Here is a 26,244-nt window from a genome sequence, read left to right as displayed (position 1 = left end):
TCACACATCCCCCCTTCCTCCTGCTTTATGTTACTGGTTGACACCTCGAGCTTGCAGTCGTCTGACACGAACTAAAATTTCATGACATTGCAAAACATGGCAACAACTGATCACTTTTTGCAAAAACATGACAACAACTGATCACTTTTTGTCTATTTTTTGCAGAAGAAGAAACGTATTCGCAACAAAGCCTCCCAAGAACGACTGACTGCGTTGACTGACAAATTCACCGACGATCAGAAGGGGGCTGCTGCTGAGATGGGTATGCAGTCTATGATGGATGTCCGGTGCACGAACCTTGTCAACCCTGTATGCGACTGGCTTGGTGAGATCTATGACCCCGCCTCCAGGGAATTCGTGATTCCGGGACATGGAAGACTACCGTTGAACGAGGAATCCGTGTTCTGCACTTTGGGTGTGCCTCGTGGACATATCAAAGTCTCGTACGAGGCCAACAATGAGATCGAGGAAGCGTTGTTCCCCCGTTTGTTTCCTGGGCCGGAATCCATGCCGAACACGTCTGCAGTGGCAGATTCGTTGCAGGCCATGACGACGCATGGAGATGTTTTCAAGATGAAGCTACTCATGTACCTCATCTCAGCTGTTTTCGCGCCGACCACCTCTCTTCGCCCAAGCAACAAATGCTTCCCCATCCTGATGAATGATCCATCTTTACTACTTTATTTTCCTTTGATCTTTTTGGCTCCGATGTCATGTGTAAAGCTAGTGACTGCCAGCGTTTTTCGATGTTTTTTTCCATTTGATTTCTGATGCGGCAACCTTTTTTGTCCTGAAATTTTGTGTGGTGCAGGCGGATCTGGAAAATGTGAAGAATATGAATTGGTGTAAGCTTATTGCTGACTTCCTGCACGATGCATTCTCAAGCAAGATGTACCAAAAGGGTTGTCGACTGCATTTAATGATATTTTTTACCAGTTCTTTCTGTGAACACTGTTTTTTAACACACTTTTATTCGTGCATGGCAACCTGATCATAACAAGATGGCAACCTGATCATATCAAGATGGCAACTGCCATAATGACAATATGGCAATTGGCATAATGACAATATGGCAACTCCCATCATATTAGTATGGCAACTGTCATCATACTATGATGGCAACTGCCATCATAACAACATGGCAACTGCTATCACACTATGATGGCAATTAGCACATGTAGATGGCATCTTCTTCTTTTTCTTCTCTTCTTTCATGCACCTCAACTTGATTATCATGGGAACATATATTATCCTGTTTTCCTCCACACAGTACCCATGATGGCAACTGATATTTCTTTCTTTTTAAAATTGTTTTGCATCAGCTCATGTACGTCGACTGTCTTGATCTGTCCACCGTGGATTTCACTGGGACAGGAGGCCCGCTGCCTGCGCACAAGTTTGCTGTTTCTGCGTGGACTATCAATGCTGTCAAGGCTGTGCTTGCCGCAGACAAGGCTACTGACACCACATATGGAAAACTGCAGGTTAGTTCTGGTTTCTTTACCCACACGGAATGCCTACAAATTGGCATGAGGCAACCGTCTGTGGGTCATAAGAGATGACTACCTTTGTTATCCATGGTTGTCTGAGTACTGTATCCATGTCTCATTCCATATGGCAACTCTTTTCATTTGTGCTTAAACTTACATTCTCTCTCTTACGTCCTAGCGTTTTTTTCTTTTTTTTTTGTTCTTTCCAGCTGATGGCCAAGCATGCTATAGACTACAGTGTGTTTGGGGGGCCTCAAAACTTTGGAAAGTGGATGGACGTGCACTCAGCTCCGTCTTGCCCTGCCGAGGTAATCAAAAGATCTACATCTATGGTTTGCCGTGGAGTATTTTTTGATGTTGTGCAAGTGATTGCAATACGGGTGGTCATTGATGCTTCTTTGTTTCGTGCACAGGCGAGGGCACCTGTTGAGCATCTAATAGGGCAGTTTGCATCTGGAATGACCGGCTTGCTCGGGAAGTTGGTTGAGGGGTGGACGTCCCTCAGTGGCTCTGACAACGACGCGATTGTGAGGCAGTTCACTTCATTTGTCCTAGAACGTACACACCGGCCAACCGGTTGCCGTGGCCGGTATGACTACAACAGTTCCTAAGAGCCTGCTGACACACAAGATGAACTAGGTGGAGATGCTGGTCTCAGCAAGGATGACAACGATTTCATGGAGAATGTGCAAGAGGACACCGATGATGATGATCATGCTGAAGTTCGCGCAGGTGGTAACAAGGGCAAGGATGCAACAGATGTCCCCCAACAGGAGAAAGTCAAACAACATACGGCTGCGAGTGGCGAGGGGGTTTTGCCATCAAAGAGGGGGAGGGCTCCAGAGGGTGTTGGGCAGGGTTCTGCTGGCAAGAGGTCTAGGACCGACCCCGTAGCTGCCAGGAAGAGGTTCGACTTTTATTTTAGTTTTTTACTTTGTCTATTTTCTTCGAATAGACTCATCCTTTTTTTGCACTTGTTTTTGTCAAGCACGGCAACGAGTTTGCTGTCTGACAATTGCCACCTTTTTTTTTTCCTCCATCTCATACGTGCAGCGAGCCGACAGCTGGTGGACGAGCAGTTACGAAGAAACAGGCGCCAACGCCAACCCGTGTTTCTGCTCGGTTGAACAAAGGCGCCCCCATTGCCGGTGACACCCCTTCCACCAGGTCATCTCCTCGCACGACGATGACCAACACCGGGGATCTTGTCGTGTTGCTAGACCTGAGGAAGGCAGTCAAGAAGTAGGTTTTTTCATCCGCTTTCATTGACATAGCGCTATATTTTCTTGATTTTCCAATGCATCCATTTAGCTTGTCACATTGTCTTCTGTCATCGCCCCCCACGTGGCAACTGCTGTTCTCCAAATGATTTTTTCCTTCCTTTTTAAGTGTATGGCAACTCCTATTGTTTTTTACATGGCAACTGGAATCTAGGCCAAATGGTAACTTTAATGTACCTAATGGCAACTGCCATCTTTACCGTTGGCTTGTGAGCTCATCCCACACCTAGGTTTGAAATTGCATTCATGGCAGATCAGACATTTTTATCATTCTTCAAGTTGGCTAACATGACAACTGCTGCTGGATGGCAACTGCTAATTATGACACATGGCAACTAGGGATGGCAGTTTTGCCCATGGGTATGGGTACCCATGGGTACCCTACCCGAAAACAATGGGCATGGGCAAGATTTGGAGACATTTTATACCCACGGGTAATGGGTACCCATACCCGCAAAATATATGGGTAGGGCATGGGTATGAAATTTTGCCCATGGATAACCCAATGGATACCCAAAAAATATAATTAGTGAAAATAACTCCTATGACATGTGGGGTCAACATCCAACTCCTATGGTCCACCCTAAATCTCGTATTCCTTAAGTTGGCCATAGCTCATAGGCCACCACTGCTCCTACATCCTATGTGACTCCTTGAAAAGATGAAATCTCGACTCTTCTCTATCGGACTCCTGTCTCCAACTATCGATCCAGCGACCCCCCATTCCCACCACGTTGGGCTTCCACCAATCGTTGATCATACTCGATGGATGCCTCGAAGAGTCCATCCACCGGAGGAGCCCGCGTCCGTGTTGCTCGTCCATCATCACTTAAATTTTAAACTCATTTCTCTAACTTTCAAAAAAATTCAATGTTATATATTGTACCCACCGGGTACCCATTGGGTATAGCATACGCGATGGGTATGGGCATGGGTACCAATTTATGCCCACGGGTATTGAAGTGGGTGGGTATAGAAATTTTCTATGGGTATGGGTTTGGGCAGAAGGTGGTTGTACCCGCCCATACCCTACCCATTGCCATCCCTAATGGCAACTCACGTTCCCCTTACATGGCAACCACCAGCTTTTCCACTTGTTTTTCATTTTTTAAAGATTTCTACCAAGGCAAACATATTTTTGTTCATTTTTTTAATACCTTTTTCATGTGCTTTATTTTTTTTGCAGGGTGAAGAAGACTACTACGCGCGGGGCCAAGCATATCAGTAAGGACCCGCTCGAACACCTGCATTCAAAGTTGTCAACAGGGGGCAACTCAGATGTACATGAGGCACCAGGCGACAATACTGCTGCTGCACCGTTGACCGCTCCCACCAACTCTGATTCAAGTGGCCGACCATCTCTGCCGGCTGCAGATGTGCAGGCTAGAACAACAGGCATCCGTACATCAGGGAGTGACGAGTCGGTATCTACCAGGACAGCTGAAATATTGCCAACTCTTCTGGCAATGAAGGATGCTGCTGTGAGCCATGCCACCCCATCAGCAAGCGTTGAAGTGGACGCTCCCGAGACGAACCTAAGCAAGGAAGATTCCCGCTCATCTGACACTGATTCCAAGCGCGTGCGTGGTGGCACTCCTGTGTCCACGACAGAAGCGGCTGAGGCGGCAGTTCACAAGGATATGCCATCTACAGGTGAGAGTCCTGGCACAACAGCTCCAGCTCCTGTCGGTGCAGATACTGCTAAGGTGACTGTTTCGCGTGCTGGTCTTCCACCTAGGCGTCATAGCCCCCGCAAGCAACCAACAGACATACCCAACGCACCGGCTGTAGCTAGGGGCAGGAGAGACAAGTCTGGTTATGTTCCTGCGTCCACACTGTTCCCGCCACCTGCCAAAAGCAATGTGATGGAGAAATCGGAAGACCGGAGCACAACTGATGCATGTGTCAAGCCGGGCACGAGTGACGCAGGTGAAAAACCGGAGCAGACTGCGCCTTTACCCGCAGTGAAAATCCCCAGCATAAATCTGCGCACTTCCAGGCTCCCATTCAATGTCGGTGTCCCCTATAGCCCAAACAAGAAGATTGTCATGAAAGCTGCGGCTGATACCGCTGACAACACGCCCCGCCCTGCAAATAAGGCCGATCATTCTGTAGCGGCCGATTCAGATATGTTTGTCGATCTTTCACCCTTGGATTCTGCCCCGCAAGTCGTTCGTGGTCCGGCCAGTAGGAATGAGAGGCGCCCAATGGCCTTTACCCCACCGAGCTTCAGCCTTGGCATCAGTCAAGATCAACCGGTGGTGTAAGATCCTATGCCAGTTGCCTTTGCTTTCCCAGGAGGCATGCCCGCAATGATGGCGCAGCCAATGGTCGAGGGCAGGAAGGCTGTCAAGTTCGCAGAGCCGATTGTGCAAGGTACACTTGTCATGTCCTTATGATTTTTCTTGTATACATCTTTGTAGTTTGACTTTTGTCCCAATCATATTTTTTGGGGGTTCTCACTTGTGATGGCAACTGACATGTGATGACATGGCAACTGGATTTGATGCACCATGTCACCTACATTTTTTTGCTACCATGCTGCATTTGACATTTGGGCAACAACGTGGCAACTGGAGTTGATTCAACATGGCAACTGTAGTTGTTGTCACATGGCAAATACAGTGCATTACACATGGCAACTGGATTTGCCACACCATGTCACCTGCATTTTTTGTTTCCATGCTGCATTTTTTCATACGGCAATCACATGGCAAGTGGAGTTGACACAACATGGCAACTGTAGTTGTTGTGACATGGCAACTATAGTCCAACTAGATGGCAACTACAGTGCAACTACATGGCAATTGTAGTTGCTATGACATGGCCACTGTAGTTGGACCACACATGGCAACTGCCTCACTTTTTCTACCTACATCTCACATCATGCACCATATCTTCTCACAATCCATCTGTTTTTGATTTTCTAGGTATCCTAACCCACTTTTTTTTATTATTGCAGCCACCCCTGAGGAGATTTCACCGTCACTTGACGAAGCTTACCGCATGATTGAGGAGGCAGCATTGCAGAGGAGGTCCTCACGAGGGCAAGGGCAATCAAGTTCCAACGTGCTTGCAGATACGGTATCTGAGGATACCATTAGGAGTGCCACTCCTGGTTCTGTGAGGCAGCAGAGGGTAGTTCACCCACCTCCCACGGAAGACTACGAGCCCGAATTCAGGGCCACTAAGGAACAGACCCAGCTGTACGATATCGTCAAGCGGTTTGGAAATGCGAGGGCCAGCAGCAAGCACATGAAGGAGCTCAAAGTGTAAATGAACACACCCCATAATCTCTCATTTTGCTTTGCTCCTTTTTTACCATTCATCTTCTTCGTACTTTCTATACACGATCCGCTTATGTTTTAGTTCTTTCATATATTTTTTTTACTTAGTAGGCATGATTCATCCATGTCATATCGTTTTCATACAGCTCATGTTTGGACAGAACCAAAGTCATTCAATGCGGAGCGACGTACGTCGAGCTGGGTGATCTTGCCGAGTCCGTGAGGCCAAACGGTAAAATGTCGACGAATGTAGTTGCATGCGGGATCGACTACATCAACAATCACACCGATGTGTGTGCCGACAAGATAATCATGCATTATAGTGTGACCTGCAAAATATGGGATAGTGAATTCCACCACAAAATCCTGAGGAAGAATTTTGCTCAACACGGTGAATTCAAGCTCACACTGAAGAAATATGTGAGTACTCCTTCCCTGCCTACAATGTTTTTTCACATGGTGTGGTTTTTTGCCATCATCTGCACTTGTGTTTATGTGGCAGATGTTTTCATGTGGCAACAGCTGCCGTGCACACCGACTTCTTGATTTTTGCATCCCGTGCAAACTATGTGGCAACTTGATAGTAAAATACACGGCACATTTTGTTCATACATGGACGGCAACTTTCTTTCAACTACCCCCACCCATAACCAAACATTCTATGTGATTCTAATTTTTTGTCCCTCTGCTGTTCTTTATGTGAACTCTGCTTCTCATTTCTTCACTTTTAAATGCAGGTCATGTTCCCCATGTTTCAGGAGCTTGCACCACATGACCCACACGACAAGTGTGGTCACCACTATGCGATCTGTCTTGACCTGAAGAACCAACGTTTTGAGGTGCTTGATTCAATCCGTTCGGAAGCTGATGCAGACCTTACTACGCATGCCGAATTCTTCATTAACAACCTCAAAGAGACATGAAACCGTCACTATGAACATTCAAAGGTCCAGATCAGGCATTTCCCGACTGAGTATGTGGCGACTGCGAAGCAAGGGAACACGTTATTTCTTCCTTCCTTCATGTGCCATTTACATCAATCCAACCCCTCTTTTGTTGTCACATCTGAATTGAAGTCTATCTTTGTTACGTCTGTCCTTTTTGCGTGTTCACCTGACTCTTTTCCTCGTGCAGGACGGACTGTGGCTTTCACGCACTGGAATACTTTGCAAAGTGGGAAGGCAAAATTGTCCCCCCTATCACAGCTGCAACGGTCGTTGAGCTCCAGAAAATCTACACATGAAACTGGTTGACGAAGATTTCAACAAGCGGTCCGGAGCACGCGAGTTCGTGGAGGAAGCTGTCAAGAAAGTCATCAAAAAGTACAAGTGATCACGTGGCGTTACACACCGGACGCATACCTTACATTCTGTTGCCGAGGAATGTAAGGTACTATCTCTTTGTTCTCGTCGAAAACTATGTTTGTGTGCTATGTTATGACTGCAACCCCGCGTAGCCTACTATGTAGTGGTGGTGTGTGAGCGACATTTGAATAGTTTCTGTAATATATGTGTGGACGTGAATCTATTTTAGGCGTTACAGCAGATATGTTTTTATGTTTATCATTATTACAATGGTTTCATCGTTTCTAGCACCGGTTTGCTGTTTCGAATGCATCTACGATGTTTTAAAAAAGATGGCAAATGTAGTTCATCAGACATGGGTAGTGAAAGTCATCGTCGTTTTTCATTTTGGCTGTTTTGCTTCTTCTTTTTCATCGCTAACTGCACCGGCTAGCATGGGTAGATTGATCATGTAGCCACAACCTTTGCTGCGGTTTATGCACGTTACGCTTTTTCCAACTTGTTTCCCATACATTGCACACAACACACTATGTGTCTCTAAACCACGTCGTATTGTCATGGAAATATATGCCATGCAGAGTCATTACAAATACCATGGCATATTTTCAGTACAGCTAACATCGCAGATACAGTACAAACAACATGGCAGATCCAGCATAATTAACATGGCAGATACAGTACAACTAACATGGCAGATCCAGTACAACTAAAATGGCAGATCCAGTACAACTAGAATGGCATATTTAGTATAAAATAGCATGGCAGACTAACTACACATAACATGGCAGATTAACTACACATAACATGGCAGATTAAGTACCCATAACATGGCAACTGCATTTATCCATTCAATGAATTTTTCCTTCCACTTCTGATGCCCCTCAAGAGTCATTCTCCCAATTTTTTTTAAAAAAAATTCTCATCATCTAGGGTACAAAACAAAATATCCACAAGGACCATGTCACATCGCCCCAATTTTTGCTCATGGATTGCTCGCCCCTTTCTTCGTTTTCTTGTGTTTTGCTTGGATCTCCAATCCCGACTTGTACCTTATCTCTCTTGGACGACCCTTTGTGATAGAACGGGGTGGGTTCCTGACTTGGGTCTGTGTGCTTGCTGTTCCAGATCCTATCTCCGAGTTTTCAGATGATGGCCCTGTGGATGAAGGCACACTTGATGTGCGGGGGAACCGGTGTAAGGCTTCCTCAGCTTTCCTCTTCTTGATATCATCAAGCTCTCTTTTTAGTGCCTTCCTGTGTTTTTCTGCGACTCTCGCTGTCTCATCACTCTTGCATGCTTCATCAATTAGCTCAGCATAGTTCTTTGTCAGCACAACGTGCCTCACGACTTCCATGGTTGACTCAGGTCTCTCGTCATGCACAACCAGAACTACGTGTGTTGTCTGCAGCGCCAAAGCGTCGTCAGCGTCCCAAGTCCATCGCCGCCTTATGAAATGGCGGGGCATCCGTGTCACATCGTTCATGTCCATTACTTTTAGTATGTGATAGCACACAATGCCGTCCCGTTCGAACTTGCAGCATTGGCAGTAGTACTCGCCTTCGCCTATCGAGGCTTTGACGAAGTAGTTCCTTCCTTTGTCCGGGTCTTCAGGTTCTGAATCTGACATGCCCAAAATAGAACACACCTTGAACGTATGTTCGTCCACCTGAAAAGCCGTGAACATGCTGGACGCTTTATTTCTTCCTGGAATCTACAAGTTTTGTGTGTTTTCTATTAAACTATCGTGCGCTCTTTTCTTGTACCACCTTATGTTGTCATGGAAATAGAAATACATTTTGTTTGAACATGGCAAACATAGTTCATTGAACATGGCAAATATAGTACGTTGAACATGGCAAATGTAGTACACTAGACATGGCAAATGCAGTACACTAGACATGGCAACTGTAGTACACTAGACATGGCAACTGTAGTACATTTTCAACTGGACATCGTCATTTTTCCACACCAACATTCCCCAATGGAAGCACATTGCATAAAACATGGCAACTGCCCTTTTATTTAAACATGACATCTACAATTGAGTAAACATGGCAATTGCATTTCAACAAACATGGCAGATGCATTTTATTAAACATGGCAACTGCATTTCAGCATATGTGTCGCCAATATAACATTTTTTCCAGTTGACATTGGCATTTGCATGCCAACATGCCCCAATGGAAGCACAGTGCATTAAATATGGCAACTGCACTTCATTCAACAAGGAAAATGCACCCGAGCAAGCATGGCAAAACAGAATTTTCATTGAACATGGCAACATGCAGCTGAGTAAGCATGGCAAACAGTATTTCATTAAACATGGCAACTGCATATCATGGCAACTGCATTGCACTCTATAAGGCACCTACTAACTTGGTGCTTTTTCTGCAAATAAGACTGTAACGCAACTGACTTACTTGTTAAAGATCTTGTTGGTGTATATCTTGCTCATTTGCCTCTCTATCGGTAAATACGTTAGCAATTTTGGCTGCTTTAGTGCCGTGATCGCTTCTTGCTGTAGCTCAGATCCCAGAATTTTTTGTTGCAAAGCTGTGTACTGCTTGGCAAACTGTAGCAATGAGTTGTCAGGGCTAACGTACCGCTTCAAAACAGCATTGAACCCCTCGCTGCGTTGCGTAGTCCGCAGAAAGGGGAAGAAGCACTGCATGAAGTAGGCCGGCACCCAGTACATTCACTTCTCCCACAGGCTAACAAGAGTGTCGTTGTCTTGGACTTGATGTGTTTCAGTCATGGCCATCCAGCTCCTTTCAAACTCCTCCACCGTCAAGCTATGGTCCACGCACAGCTCGAATGCCTTGTGCAGCTCTGGACGGTCAGCAAAGAACGGTCCCAGCGTCTCCTCAGCCTTCTTTATAATGTGCCACCTGCAGTGCCTGTGCACTGCCAACGAAAAGACCTCCTCTAGGCCTGCACGCATGCTGAAATCTTGGTCTGTTATTATGTTCATCGGAGCAAGTCCATCCATGCACTCCAAGAAGGTCTTGAACAGCCAAACGTACCCATCCGTGTCTTCGTTCCGGACGAGCCCGCAGCCAAACTGCAACGACTGATTGTGGTTATTTATTCCTATGAACGGAGCGCATGGCATCTTGTACATATTGGTGAGGTACGTCGCGTCGAATGAAATGCAATCTCGGAAATGTTTGTAGGCTCTCCTTGCAGCACCATCCACCCAATACATGTTCCTGACACGGTCCTCATCGTCCAACCTTATCGTGTAGAAGAAATCTGGATCTTCCTTCGCTTTCTCATCGAAGTAGGCCATTGTGGCCTCTATGTCTGCCAACTTGCTCTCTCTATGGTACTTGGCCTGTAGGTTAGTGACGTTAGCTGGTATGTACGGCATGCTACTCAGAGTCCCCTTTTTGCTGTAGATGAGAGATAGTATCTGTACCATTCTTGATGGACCGACGTTACAATCATGTAGTAGCTTTACGAATTGCCTTTCGACGGGGGTGAACCCTCTGTGGGCGGTCAGAAATTTTACCAGGTCGAACTTCTTTATGAGTTGGTGGTTGTGCTCGTCAAAATATTCATTGACCACCCACTATGCTCCATCTACGTTTAGCTTACACCGGACAGGGCACTCAGTCTTGAGAATGATACCTCTCTTTCGTTCCGGAACGACAGGCGCAACACCTTTCCCCTTCTTGTTCCTCCGTGCCTTGTGACACCTCATCTCACCTCTGCTGTACTCGTTAGTTTTCTTAATTTTTCTATGGTACTCGGTGTTGACCGCAAATACATGGAACTTTGCATATGTCTGGTAGTATTCCTTTGCTTCTTCGAACGATTTAAATCCCTGCCCAATGTACGATGGCTGAGGTACCACGATCTCTGATCGCCCACCATCTTCATCCCCTTGTGCGTCGTCGTCAGTTTCATCATTCACTTCAGTATCGGCGGCAGTTCCATCTACTTGAGTGTTGCCAGTGCTTGTGTTCAAAGGGGTGCTTGTCGGCATTGCTAGAATGATTGCCATTCCTGACTCTGACTTGAAATTGTTTGCGGCATGATTGTCTGCTGGCTGGTGGAACACGTCTTCCGTGCGCTCAGAGCTCCCCGCAGTAGATGTCCCCGCGCCGCTGTTTAGTGTAGTTGTAGGCCCTGTAATAGAAAAAACAGGTATGAGAGTAAGATTTTTGTTTGGATAACATGTGTATTGCAACGGATCACACCATCTTCGAGTGATTTGGCATGACATCATTTCAAACAGCAAGCCGTGAGTCGGGGCGTGGACATGTATGGCAGCTGTAGTTGTCCAGTCATGGCAGCTACTGTTCAACAAACATGGCAACTATTGTTTTGCCTACAAATAACTACAAATAACACATGTAGCGTTGTTTTTTATGGTTCAGTTTTTTTCCTTACCTTGTTGTGCTTCATTTGACCATCTTGTGTGGTCTGTGACACCATAATGACGTGCTCCACCTGCAATTTGTGAAGCTTGCCATGAGACGTTTGCCGGGTTACCACCAGTGTAATAACCTGTAAGCATAGTAGTGGTTGGTCAATTCATGGCAAATGCAGTTTGTGCTAGCACGACAACTGCAGTTGCCCCTGATGTGGCAACTGCAGTTTTAGTGGCATGGTAACTGTAGTTGCATCGGTATGGCAACCGCAGTTGTTCCTTCATGGCAACTGCAATTGCCATGGCATGGCAAATGTAGTTGCACTGGGATGGCAACAACAGTTGTCCAGGGATGACAAGTGTAGTTTTTAATTCATGGCAATTGTAGATGTCCAGTCATGGCAATTGTAGTTGTCAACTATATATGCTCCTTCTGCTAATTAAGCATCCGCAACTTCACTTTTTTATGGACTCACCTGTGTATGACGTCGATGGCAGGTGCATGGGTGCTGCCTGATGCCACGTGCTGCATGAAGGCTCTGCATTTTCACCCGTCATAACTCGTGAGTCCTTTTGCCAGTTTTTTTGCATGTTCATTTTTCATGTCCACAGCAGTATGTGCTCTTTTTTCGTTTTGCATTACCTTGATTAGCCATACTAGCTAGTTGAAGTTGGCTGCCCGTACATTTGTTAGTGTTAGCGCCTTGTGACTGAACTTGCCACGGGGGCCCCCTAAGAGTGTTTTGGTCATAAGAACCTGCGAAAAAATGATAGTATATGACATAAGTAGAATGTCATCTTCATCGTTGCGAAGATGGCAACTGTTCTCCTCTTTTGTTATCACGCATCATACCTACGCCTGCATACTATTCTAGTAGTGGCAGCAACGGCCCTGCAGAGATGAGTTGACTGTACTCTGATTCATGCCAAGGGGGCGTTTCTGGCCTTTGAGAACCCCAAGCATCAACGCCATCTTCGTGATTCATTATTTCCGTGTCTCGCTTCTTTCCGATGTGTTCTCAATCACTGGATGAACAAGAAGGCATCAACAATCCACAAGAATTGTATTCTTCTGCTGCTTGCACATAGAAGATAGGGATGGCAAGCAACAGGTCAAAATAGTTGGCAGCTACTGACAACGAAAGGTGGCAACTGTCGTTATACACAAGTGGCAATTAATTTTTCCCACCCCCTTCATTCCAAAAATTGTCCTTCCTGCCCTTTTTTAGGGATTCCTACTCATCCATTTCATACCCAACTACTTGCGTCAATTAAACTATGAACTTAAGTTAATCTCAAACGTAGTACATGGCAAATCTGGTGTATTCTGCCTGGCAATAGCGAATATACACTGAACCAGGCAGTGTTCTACCCCTATAGCATGGACCCAGTACAAGATCGAAGATTTTCAGCCTTAAGGATGAGAAGGATGAGATCGGGAGATTTCACCTGGTTTTAGATGATCGTCTCTGAAGGGCTGGGTTGGAGTGGGGGGCTGGGGGTGGGGAGGGTTGGGGTGTGGTTTGCGGTGGGAGCGCCCTACGGATCTGCCCTGGTTGCCATGGCAACCAGAGATGGCCGGCGACAGAGGTCGGGGTTCGAGAGGTGGGGGACGATGGCGGCAAACGAGAGAGGGGATGGATCGGAGGCCGGGAACGGCTGGGTCGTGCGGGCAGCGGGTCGTCTGGCCCGGACGGGGCAGTGCGGGCGGGGTTGCCACACACCGGACGTGCGGGCCGTGCTTTTGTGCGCGCGGACGTGGTCATGCGGGCCGGTTCCCGTCCATGCCACACGAGGCGTGCGGGCGGGTTCCCGTCCATGCCACACGTGTGGCAGTTATTCGGACCCTTAATTAAAAAAGGAAAAAATCCAAAACATACTTTTTTTGTGGTGGAACAAAAGATAAATTGAACCGTGAATTTGTAATCCCAAAAATTATTACAACAAACTTTTCGATTCTGGTCTATTTTAAACCTTTAGGGCATTTAGCTGAAATTCGCTGATGTGGCAAGTCAAATACTAAGATCGTTCTCTCAAAAAAAACTAGGATCGTTGATCGCCTAGCTGGACATTAGCATGAATCGGACCGGCCCATTAGCGAAGTTGCTCGTGCTGCTCTGATTTGTTTTCTTTTCCTTTTTCTTTTTTGTTTCTTTCTATTTCATTTTTCTAATGATAATATTTTTTTAAATATTTTGTAATGACAATTTTTTGAACTACACAAAGCCACTTGTCTTCTATAACGAGTGACGAAAAATTACTGAGCGACAAAAAAAATACCCTAACCAGAGTGCTTTACAAGCCTCAATCTCGGGATATCGCACCGAAGCGCCCGCAACTAGCCACTCGCTCTGAAGGTTGCTCGTGACGATAGATGATGCGACCTTAATAAGAACATATAGGAGTGTTCATATATGTAAACACTTTTTTATAAAACTCTAAACATTTCTTGAATAAACATGTGAACAATTTCAAAATGCCAATTCTTTAGACGCAAATAATTTACGAAGTTCTATAAACATTTTTTGGAAAATGTGACACAATTTTTGAAAATCCAAACATTTTCCGAAACATGTGAAACTTTTGGAATTCCAAACATCTTTTGACAAATGTGAACAATTTTTGAAATCACGAACCATTTTTAAAAATGTAATCAGAACTTGAATTTAATTCCAAACACTTTTTGAAAACATGAAACATTTTTCAATTTATAACCAAAAAAGGAAACATGAACATTTCTTGAACTTTTCAACAAATTATGAAATGTGGGAACATTTATTACAATTCTTCGTTTCATGCCAGATGGGCCGGCCCAATCGCGTCCGCGGGCAACAATCCCGGGATTTGGCTCTGCTAGATTGACAATCCCTATTTGGAAACGCCCTCAAGGTTCAAACTAGCCCGTGATTGTGATTTCAGTGTGTTGATTTCTGGGATTATAAGTTTATGGTTCAATTTAGCTTTTGTCTACAAGTTCAAGGTTTATTTTGGATTTTTTTCATTAAAAAATACTTACTTCCGATAAAGTAGTATCACTGTTATATGTGCACCCTGACGTGATAACTTACATATAAACATCAGGTAGTTTCTTTGATCCGGTAGAAAAACAGCTGTCGACAAACATACCACATTAACTACTTTGTAAACAACCTGATAGTTTACGCACAACATAGTTGATAACTCACATACAAACACCATGATAACTATTGACTCCGAGAAAAAAAGTTGTTGAAACACATATCGCAGTAACTTCTACGTAAAGAGCATGGTAATATACACACCACAGACATGATAATTTATGTACAAACACCGTGGTAATGCTTTGTTCGGGAGGAAAAAGTTGTTGAAATCTGCCCCGGTAACTTCTGTATAAATAGCATGGTAATTTAATCACCATAGATCTGATAACTTGCATAATAACATCATGATAACTTTGAACCTAGAAAAAAGTTGTTGAAAACATAACCTTGATAACTTTTATGCACATAACATGGTGATTTATGCACCGTAGACATGAGAACTTAGGTACAAACACCGCGCTAACTTTGACCGGAGATTTTTATAATTGAAAGTATACCCCAGGTAACTTCTGTGTAAATACTTTGGTACTATATGCACCACATACCTCATAACTAGAAAATGTTGCGGTAGCCGGTAACTTTGACCCCAAGAAAAATAGTTGTTGTAAACATATACCTCGATAATTTATATGTAAATAGCATGGTAATATACGCACTGCAGACATGCTAACCTATGTAGCCCAAGTGTGATAACTTTTTTACCTGGGAAAAAATGTTAAAAAAACACCCCCCCGACAACTCATACATAAATAGCATGGTAATATACGCATAGCGGAGCAAATAACTTACTTAGCCTAAGCATGGTAACTTTTTGACCGAAAAAAGTAGTTGAAACATAACAAGGGATCTAGTTTCGATGGTCTCGTCGTGATAGATCTTTTATGTGAAAATAAATTTTCAATCGGATCGATAGTTTGAACTATAAAACATTTTGAAGGTTTGAAATATGAGAATCTAAGATGACATCAACTTTGTTGTTCTCTAGTGCATGCATACATGTGCATGTGGATAGAAGGTTGGAGGAACCATTTTTATGCCTAATTTTTCAGTGTAAACAATATGATAAGTTATGTACCACAGCCGTGATAAATTACATGGCACATGCGTGGTAGCTTTTTTTACCCAAAAATAAAAGCCGTCGAAACATATGAACATGAGATTTAGTTTTGGAGATCTCGTCATGAAGAATTCTTTATGTGAAAGCAGTTTTCAATGGTTTGAGCTAGAAAACATTTTGAATTTTTAATTATAATAAAATCTTTGCTGACATCATTTGTTCGTCTTATATGCATGAATGCACAATTAAATTTAGTTGGAGACATCCGCATGCAAATTAGTATGAAAAACTAAAGACATCTGTTCACACGAGCGCATCCAAGGAACCAAAGATCGTTCGGTCATGTTCCTTAGAAATGTAACATTTATCAGATATCCCTTCCATTTAGAAATTAGTTTATGGAGGAAGTAGTATTGTATTTCTTTCCTCACAATAGCACTACTCTACACTAAGGCCAAATCTTTTTTGCGGTGTGTTTCATTCCATTTGGTAAAAATTACACAGTGCTAATCCCTGTGATGCGTACGCTATAAGGCGCGTATGAGGACGCATTCGAGCAGAGGGGGAAGGGTGTTGCTTAGCCCTCTACCATCGGCTTTTGCCAAGGTACATGCATCCTCTTGGTTGGTGTGGACCAGGTGGGCGTGCCATGGTGCATCATCAAAGATACATGTATTGCAATGTCTCCAAATCGTCCAAGCGGTTAGAGCGATCAATGAGGCGAGGCCCTTGCGATGGCTAGCTAGGGAGTCAGCATGCTGATGCCCACCATCCTTAGAAGCCTATAGATCTATCGTGTGGTTGAATGGTGAGGCGGCACCAGAAAAAGTCGGAGTAGTTTATTGTGTTATCAGACTAGACTATAACATAAAAGCGAGCATTGCAATGCATGTCCATCTTGAGATATGAATGGAAAACACTAAAGGTTAAGTATTATAAATGAATACTGTATGCACTTTTAGCATCAAGAATATCCAAGCCTCTCCACCATGAGGGAGAAAAAACCTAGATAACTCAATACATGCATGAAAACCATGAGAGAACGTCTTTTATTTCTATGCATCATGCACATGGTTTAAGATGAATTAACACGTGTGTGAATTAACATCACTACTCCACAGATGCGAGAAGTCATATTGGAGTAATCCTGATTAAACGTCAAAAGGACTCTACAAGCAATGGTGTTATTCCTAGGTTGCAAAATTCACCGGATTAATTCCACACGTAACAATTGGATTCTGGTATAAGTCATGTGGATCTCTCGCATGGCTTGTGAGAGGAACAAGAGTGCTTGTGTTAGATTATGTGTAGTATCCAAAGACAAATTTATCTTAAGTATGATATACACCTAAGCAACAACTACATTAAAGGATCAATGTGAGCAGTATGTTATGAGGAACAAGAAGATGAGGATGAATCTTAAGTGAGGAGCTGGGAGATGTATATATCGGACACAATGACATACCAGCCCGTGATGCTCCTCTTGTCCTTGCAATCCCCTAAACCCAACCCAAAAAGAGAGATACACACCCATCAAGGGTATTTCTACTTGTCCTATCTCTCTTCAAGAAGTTGGTAGTTTAAAGGTTTTGTCGTTTGCATTGAACTTTTGAGGGAACTTTTTGCACCATGTCGGTGCTAGAGTGTCACTTTATTATCTTAGAGTGTTTCGATGAGATCGCCAATGGAGATCCCCTATCTCTAGTGTTTGATAGAAGTGACAAAGTTCCTCGTCCAAGATGGAGAAAACTTGGAAAGAATGGCCGAGTGACAAACTTGTATGATAAAGCATACACAAGGAGTTTGAGTTCCTTAGCAATGCATTGTGTATTTCACGAGTCTGCTCAACTATATGACGATGGTCAACCATTTTGTGGTCATTTTTTTGCGGGGTAACCATTTTGTGGTCATGATACCGCACTATTACACACTACTCACCGCCAACATCGGTTGCGCCGAATTTTGCTTCAAGCTCACCCACAAACATTTGGTACCACGCATATGTAAATATTCACCCGCCAACTTGTGTCCAATCACGGTAATAATGACATACACAAAACATGCATCAACCACTTGGTACATGTTCATAACAACAACATCGTTTTGGTATGAGATATCTTGAAGTGCACATCTATAAAGGGTTCGATTCTAGAGCCGCCACAAATCTAGAAATAAAATAGTGAACAAAATATTGATTTAGATTGTTGGAATAGTAATATTTGAATAAGTGTGATGAAATTTAATATCACAGAAAAAATTACGACTAGAGATGGTAATATGTGAGATATTAGAGATGCAAGTCCATGCCAGAAATAAACTAGCACATTAACATATTTGCATATGGAACAAGCACAAATACCAGTATCAACATGACAATTAGATATGTGTTGGTCACAAAGGTAACAAAGGCATGCTTTTAGCCGGTGCTCATCGTGGTGAAATCAAAGTGCTCCTCACCTTAGTAGTACGACCGAAATGGTTGTAGCCGAAGTAGTCTGATCAAAGAAGTTGTCATAGCCGAAGTAGTCGATTGACAAAGAGGTCGCATACACAACAGCATAGTTGTATGCACATAGGTGCGAGTATAGTGCTCCAATTTGTCAACCAGTAAACCAACTACAATAATGCTATGTTTTCCATAACCGACCCGAAATATTCATAGCTCTTTATTATTTATCAGAAAATAGAGGTGTGTTATTCTCGAGTCTTTTAGTTGTTAAATCTATTTTCTTTCATCCCCTGCAAGAAGTGGACATTAGGAAATTTAGCCACCGTGTAGGGACATTTTTTGCGTTTTATTTTAGCTAAACACGTTTGGATAGATTGCAAGAGTGGGCCTCTTGTTCAGAGGTATGGGCTAGATAAGCGAGCTTGAGGCTTTGGCTCTCCAGAATGGAGTTTTTTCTTCTGAAATACAACACTTATGTTCTTCTATTAATTAAGAAAGTGGAATTTACTTGCGATCCAGCATAGATGTGTAAGAATACAATATGCCCTATGGAGGTTGCCAGTCTATTCACAGATGAAAAGACTCAAGTATTATGTTCACTGCACGTGATGCATGATAGAATCGCAACAGTTCCTTTTCCAAGAAAGTTGTTCTGGTAAGTGCACCGGACCCTCACGGAAGGGGAGATGGCCTCATTCCTGAGTCTAAATGCACGTTCCTCTGATTCCAGGACAAGAGGAAGTGCTTGAGTCTAAAATATTGAGCAGAGTCATGGTATTCAATGCAAATGCGTCAATTACAATTGCAGCATCACCAAACGAGAAAGACCTCGTGCAGACTTTGGGACTGAAACAAATACTCAAATTTCCAATGCCTCCTTTACCCATCAGATTTAGTGGAATTGAATTGTCAATGGTACTCTAGACACATGTTTGTTGTTCTCCTCTCCAACATTTTTCCCTGGTAACTATAGTAGTACATCTTGGTAATTGGTTGGCCTACCCATGTAGAAATCGATGTGTTATTTATGTTCACATATATGGTAGTGAATAAGTATATACCAAACCCTCATTTAGTGATTTCACCTATTTAATTTGATGCTTTCATTTTACTTTGTCGGTTCAGTCCCAACTATGAGGAACCTTTCTATCTAGTTTTTTTACACTTTCTTCCTCCAAAGGTGGCACTCGTGAGAGAAATTACCATTTACAATTTGGTCAGTATGATACCTAATCCTGTATACATAAGTAGTTGATCCCCACTATCTCAATTCTCTCAACATGCACACATGCCACAACACCCCACATGCAACTCCATCACCCCACTAATTATTTCTCTTAACATACATGGGAAATGGTATTTATATTCTCTCTCAACATGCACATACCCAAACTCACCACACATGCCACACCTCATCAATCACACTAATTATATATCTCTTACTCCCTCCGTCCGGAAATACTTGTCATCAAAATGAATAAAAGGGGATGTATCTAGATGTATTTTAGTTTTATATACATCCCTTTTTGTCCATTTTGATGACAAGTATTTTTGGACGGAGGGAGTACCATGCAAGAGAAATGCTACTTATATTCTAAGTATATTTACAATTATATTATAATCAAATATAATATGTGTTGTTTTAGGATAAAAAAATTATTTTGGATTGGTGGAATAAGTAGCTATTTTCGAATAATTTTAATTGATATTTAATGGAAATGTGTGTGCAGTACACTCCCTTATCTTTGATTTTTGTTTATTTCTCCCAAATGAGACAATATATGGATACTTCTTGGGTCAATGAAACATTAGATTTTTAACATGTGAAAATAAACTAGATGTTTTGCTCCAGCGTAAATATATAAAATGAGATTTATTTAGATTAATTTAATTTATATTAATTATTTATGGTGCACATAAAATTCTGAAAGTTTTGTGAAAGTTTCAAGTCCATATATTTTTGGAGAAATAAAAAGGAGAAATTTCCATGTACTATATTTCGTTCATAGCACAAATCTCAATACAATGTTGCATGGTACAAATGAGGGGTGCAATACACCCATATTTCGAAAATCCACCCTCGTTTAATATCATAACCATTGTGCTAGCATAACTGATAGGCGAGATGCTACAGATGCAATTTTTTGTGTTGTAGTGGTGAGGTGAGCAATATAGCGACTGGGCATGTTGTTTATCTCTTTGCTCAGGCTACAAGGAGAGGTAAAACATACTCCCTCCGTCCCAAAATAAGTGTCTCAACTCTAGTACAACTTTGTACTAAGGTTAGTACAAAGTTGAGACACTTATTTTAGGATGGAGGGAGTACCACTTTACATGTTGGTGTCCCTCCTTTTCCATTAACGAGAATATAACCCACGCGTTACTACTGGAACAATGCTAAAAATAGGTAGGCTGAAGACATGGATAGTTAGTGAGATGAGATGAATAGTTGTGAGATTAATGATGATCATGTGGTAGCCACACATAATTTGTTGATATGAATAGCTGCAGTGTGGAGAAATTTTCAGCTTTGCTAAACCAAGTAATTTAACTAATTTGGTTGGGACAAGTTCTCCAACTGGCCTTCTTGTTTCATAATCACGGCCTCATGGGCTAGCATAAGCGAGATTGAGGCTTTGGCTCTCCATAGTTCACCCCGTGCATTTCAAAACCGAACTGAAGTATCAAACTGAGAAAAATTTAACCTAGCACAAAAACTTGATTAGTCCACTTTTTTGGTTTTCAGCATGGTACGAGATTTCCATAACATTCAGAACTTTGGTATCGATAATTACCGAAGCTAACATCGGTTAACTGAACTAACCAAGCATAAATATGTTGCCTTTTTCTTTACTTTTCTCTATGATATAATACGCAGCAACTTGATTTATTTTTTTGAGAATTCGCAACACCATGATGTGTTGGGCACTTGCGCATGAGCTGTGCAAGCTTCCCACCACCCAGACCCCTTATAGGCATCTCACCTTAGTCATCTCTCATAAAGTAGCGAGGTGGTACAATTTTGGTAGACACATGCACACACTGCATACCAACACAAGTGCACAATTGCTGCTAGGTCTATTTCTCACTAACTTCGATCTCTACCATGGACTTGCCTTTGGCGCATGGGTGCACCGGCAAGGCAATTAAAACAATTTTAGGAAGGTTCTATAGAATGGTTCGCACCGGATTTAGAAACTTCCAGAGTTTTTTTTATCTTTTATCAACTACATTTTGTGTATACATCAGGAGCATTGCTTAAACCACGTTAAATATTATTCAAATAGATTATTAACATTTTTCAGGTATATGTTTTCGAACATTTTTTTCAATATGAGCTAACCGTAGTTTTTTAAACACATATTGAACCTTTTTTGGATTATTTGAAAAACAACTGTGTGAACATTTGTTTACATTGTAATTTTTTTAAATGTCAAGAACACATTTATGAAGCACATGAAAACTTAAAAAATGCCGCATAATTTTTTTTGAACGATACGAAACATTCTTTCTGAATTTGGCGAACATTGTTTTACTGTTATCAATATTTTTTATATGGCATGAACATGTTTTTAATGTTAGCAATGTTTTCTGTAATTTGTGTGAACAACTGTTTTTACACCGTATTAACATTTTTTAATGTGCGGTAGGATTTGTGAATTTTTTTCAGGAAATTAAGTTTTGAAATACATCAAATACATAGAAAATAGAAAAAAAAGTACGTAATGTGGCTGTTCTGTGGCGGCTTGACTATTATGCACTGGCCCTACAGGTGTCTTTTTTTCTTCGGTTTTCCTTGTTTCTTTATATGTTTTGTTTCCTTTTTCGTTTTTTTAGCAAAACATTTGTATGTCTTCGTACACATTGTACATTTTTTCTATATATTTAGGAATATTTTATATAAATTCTTAACATTTTTAAACCATGATTTACATTTTTCAATATATGTTTTATGTCTATTGTTTTCACACACGCGCGCGCACACACACACACACACACATAATAGCGTGATATATAATAAAATGAATTATATATAATACATTTTTACACACATTTAAGATTTTTAAAAACATGATTAACATTTTATTAAATATATGTTTTGATGTCTATTTTTTCATACATATCTTATTTTTTGGTACACATATAAAACATATTTATACAAGTTTTAATTAGTTCAAATATATGATTACCATTTTTTGAAATACGTGTTTTTGAACATTCTTTGAATACATTAAATAATTTACAAATACCTAATTGAAACATTTTTTGTATGATACAAAACATGAAAATTGTGCGAGATTTTTTGCTATTGCATAAACCTGTTTTTTTAAATATTAAAAACCTATTTTTGAAAGTTGGGAACATCTTTTTGAATGATACAAGTTTTTCCTTTAACTACGAAGACATTTTTTAAATGCCACGTACAATGTTTTCGAAACGCGTGAAATTCTTTCTAAAGTCACAAACATTTTTTAATTCTATCTTCATTTAAAAAAATTGGACAAACAGAAAGTTTACATTGTGTTAACATTTTTCAAATCTGCGGAGAAAAAAAAATCTTTGGCACATTATGTTCTTAAAATATATGTATTTATATATTTTTCAAGGAAGAAAATAAAAAGGGCGGAAAAACAAACAAAAACTGTACGTTGACCTCCGTGCTTTGGTGAGACAGGGAAAAAGGTTGGTTAATATGGTATATATACAAAAACTATACTATATTTTTCGTATATACATTCCAAGCCATATTTTAATATCATACCGTATTTATCAAAGTAGCAATACCATAAAAACTGAAAAATTATATCTACTGAACCAAATAAACCGACAAACCACACATGCAGAGTTATCGTACCGCATTCCTGAGAGTATGAACTCGCGGGCCTCTCATTCCAAGCCAACTCGAAGAGGAATCCTCTAAACTCTTGAGTACAGTCCAAGTACCCGATCAGAGTGCATCAATTGGGACGACAGGAGAGCTGAAAGGGAAAAGCCCCAGGAATTTATGGCGGGTTCTACTGATACTCAGATTTCCGATGCTTCCTGCCCATCAAATCTTATTGTGGATTTGAACTGTTGATCAGTCGATGGCACTCAACTACACTCAGATTCTGTTGCTCTCATCCCCAACCTTTTCCCTAGCAACTACTCCCTCTGTCCTCTAATATAAAATCGTTCTGCAAGTTGTTTTAGGTTGCAAAACAATCTTATATTATGAGATGGTGGGGCTACTAGGAAATTTTGATTGCGGGTTTCCCTAAACCTGCAGAAGTCGATGTGTTATTTATGGGCATGTCTACGTCAGTGCATAAGTGGCTACCAAACACTTATTTAATGGTTTCACCTATTTTAATGTGTTTTTACCTTGCTGATACATATCCCAACTATGAAGAATCTACCATCTATAAAAAATATCACTTTCTTTAGCTAAAGATGGCATCAGTGAGAGGAAATTGTTAGGTTGATCTCTCCACCGAGTGGGCTCAACGGCCCATCGGGCCCTGATCTATTCGCGCCCTGATCGGGGGCGCCCAACCGTTCTATGGTTGGTGGGCCCCTGTGACCTGCGATTGATAAAGAGGTGGGGGCCAGGGCACACGGTACGAGGTTCACCGCGCCGCCAGACTCCCCACCGATATCCCCTTCCGATCTAGGGCAATCGTAGTGCTCACGGGAAGCACCACTGCCACCTCTCCATCTCGATCTCTGTGCTATCACCAGCCTCTACATCACCATGGCCGGCTCTGGATCGAGCTCTTCGACACCCAAGGAGGTAGGTTACCGGAAAGATCTAGCCTACACGATCCAAGTGGGTCTATCAATGGTATCAAAGCCATCTTGGTTAGATGATTTTTGGTAAAAAGGTAAAACAGAGAAAGAAAGTTTCCTCCCCCCGAACAACCCTAACCCCAAAATGAAAAAGATGGGAAAAGAAGGGCAAAGAAAAGTTGCGCCGCCGCAAGGCCGCGCCGTTCCTCTCGATCTCGATACGCATCGGCAAGCCGAGGCAGCAAGAAGAAGAACACCACCCCTTTTGAGGGGCAATGAGCACCACCACCAAGCCGTTTGACGGCGGCGCGTTCACCCTCATGGTGCTCGCGCACGCCAGCAAAGGGATCAGCAGGGGCGCTGTGTTTGATGGCGCAGGACCTCTCGAGTCTCTCTTTTTTTGCACGAAGGAGGTGGTGGATGGGTGAGAGAAGGGGGAAGGGAAAAGGAGAGCACAACGGGGCGCGGTGGCTCTCGTCGCCGTCGCCGGCGGCCGGAGCGGCCGACAAGGGCGCTGCCCTTTTTACCCAACAGCACAGAGGAAAAGAAAGAAGAAGGGAAAGGGAAGGGAGAGTAGGCGCACGCGGCGCGGTGGCAGTCGACGCCGACGCCGGCGGCCGGACCGGGCGGCCGGAGCGAAGCTCCTTGACTCCACCATCATGGAGCGAGAGATGCAGAGAGCGGTGCGGGGGAGGGGACGAAAATGACTAGGGTTTCCCCCTCCCGCGGGAGCTGGCTCGTTTTGTTCGACCGAGGAGCACGGGCGATCGTCCGATCACATTCTACGGTCCCGATTGAAAACCTAAGCCTCCGCGGGCCTACTGGGCCGAGAGGGAAGGACTGGCAGCAGTCTAGGCTGGGCCGAGGCCGCCAGCCGCAGGCGCCACCGCGCGCGCTGGGCCAAGGCCAACAGCCGCGGGCGCTGCCGTGCGAGCTGGGCTGGCCCGGCTCTGCTGCAGTTTTTTCTTCTTTTATTTAGTCTCTGTCATTTTTATACACTTTTATTCAAAAGTACAGAAAAAGAAAAATCAAAGAACTATTTCTAAAAAAGTTCATGAATATTTTTCCGCTGCGTAAATAATTAATGCTCTTTTACACAGAAAATAAAAGTTTATATAGTATTAAGTTTTTTAAGAGCATGTTAAAGTGATTATTAAAATGAATATGATTATGTTATTTTTTATGACCAACGTTGTTTAATGACATGATCATGTTTTATTATTGAAATTTAGAGGTGCATTTATTTCTAATATTTTGCCCAACGGTAATATAGATTTAATTGCATAGACAATTATATGTTTAATTTGACCAACGTTAGATTAATACATATAATTGTTATATTGATGTCACTTAAATTGTGATTTCAGGAGGCTTTCACTTGATGAATTGCCTAAAAGAAGTTCCGACACTCAGAGGTGAAAACCACACTGAGTGGAGGAAGAAAGTTGAACTGGCATTTGTTTGTGCTGATCTGGACTAGGTTCTGGATGAACCACAGCCGGTCAGACCTACAGAGCCAGTAAGAGAGACTGCTGCTGATGATGCTGCATGGGCTAAAAAGAGGGGGGATTATGCTCCTTTGGAGATGTCCTACATCATGGACAACCAAAAGTGGGTCAATGCAAATAAAAAATGCATGGCCTTTATAAAGAATACAATTGAGAGCACCATTGTGGGCTCCATTGCAGAGTGCACTTCCGCAGGGGAGTTGCTGACAAAAATAAAGAGCCAGTTCATTGGCTCTTCAAAGATATATGCCACCCAGGTGTTAAAATAACTTGTGACAGAACAATACACAGGTGGTGGAATAAGAGAGCACATCTTGGGGATGAGCAATATGGCAGCAAAGTTAAAGCCCATGGATGAGGATCTAGAGATCAAACCAAAGCTCCTGGTCCACCTGATCATGGCTTCACTGCCAAAGGAGTTTGAAACTTTTGTTGTGAACTATAATATGTCACCTGGAACATGGGACATAGAAAAGACAATTGCTACGTGTGTCCAAGAAGAGGACAGACTAAAAGCCTCACATGGTGGAACACTCAACTATGTGAAGGACCACAAGAAAAAGAACTACAATTAAAACAACAAAAGTTCTCCTTCAAAGCCACAAGGAAAAGCTCCCTATCAGCATCAGCGTCAGCAACAGTCTT

The 26,244-nt window shown here is 42.6% G+C and overlaps 1 protein-coding gene and 1 pseudogene across 1 annotated transcript; one reads left to right on the top strand and one right to left on the bottom strand.

The window, feature by feature from the left end:
• Positions 1 to 5,073: 5,073 nt before the first annotated feature.
• LOC147992077 (uncharacterized) lies at positions 5,074 to 6,603 on the top strand. The gene is made up of 3 exons (XM_087539632.1): positions 5,074 to 5,146; positions 5,733 to 6,042; positions 6,219 to 6,603. Exons 1-3 carry the CDS (start codon positions 5,074 to 5,076, stop codon positions 6,601 to 6,603), a joined length of 768 nt encoding a protein of 255 aa, XP_087395758.1.
• A 3,453-nt stretch (positions 6,604 to 10,056) lies between these two features.
• LOC147992076 (protein FAR1-RELATED SEQUENCE 5-like) lies at positions 10,057 to 12,294 on the bottom strand (annotated as a pseudogene).
• Positions 12,295 to 26,244: the final 13,950 nt, after the last annotated feature.

The sequence above is a fragment of the Triticum urartu genome, chromosome 1A, assembly GCF_056163025.1.
Source record: "Triticum urartu cultivar PI428250 chromosome 1A, HENAU_Tu73, whole genome shotgun sequence".
Taxonomy (NCBI): Eukaryota; Viridiplantae; Streptophyta; class Magnoliopsida; order Poales; family Poaceae; genus Triticum; species Triticum urartu.
The sequence above is the reverse complement of the archived record's forward strand: the minus strand, read 5'-3'. Positions and strand labels throughout refer to the sequence as shown.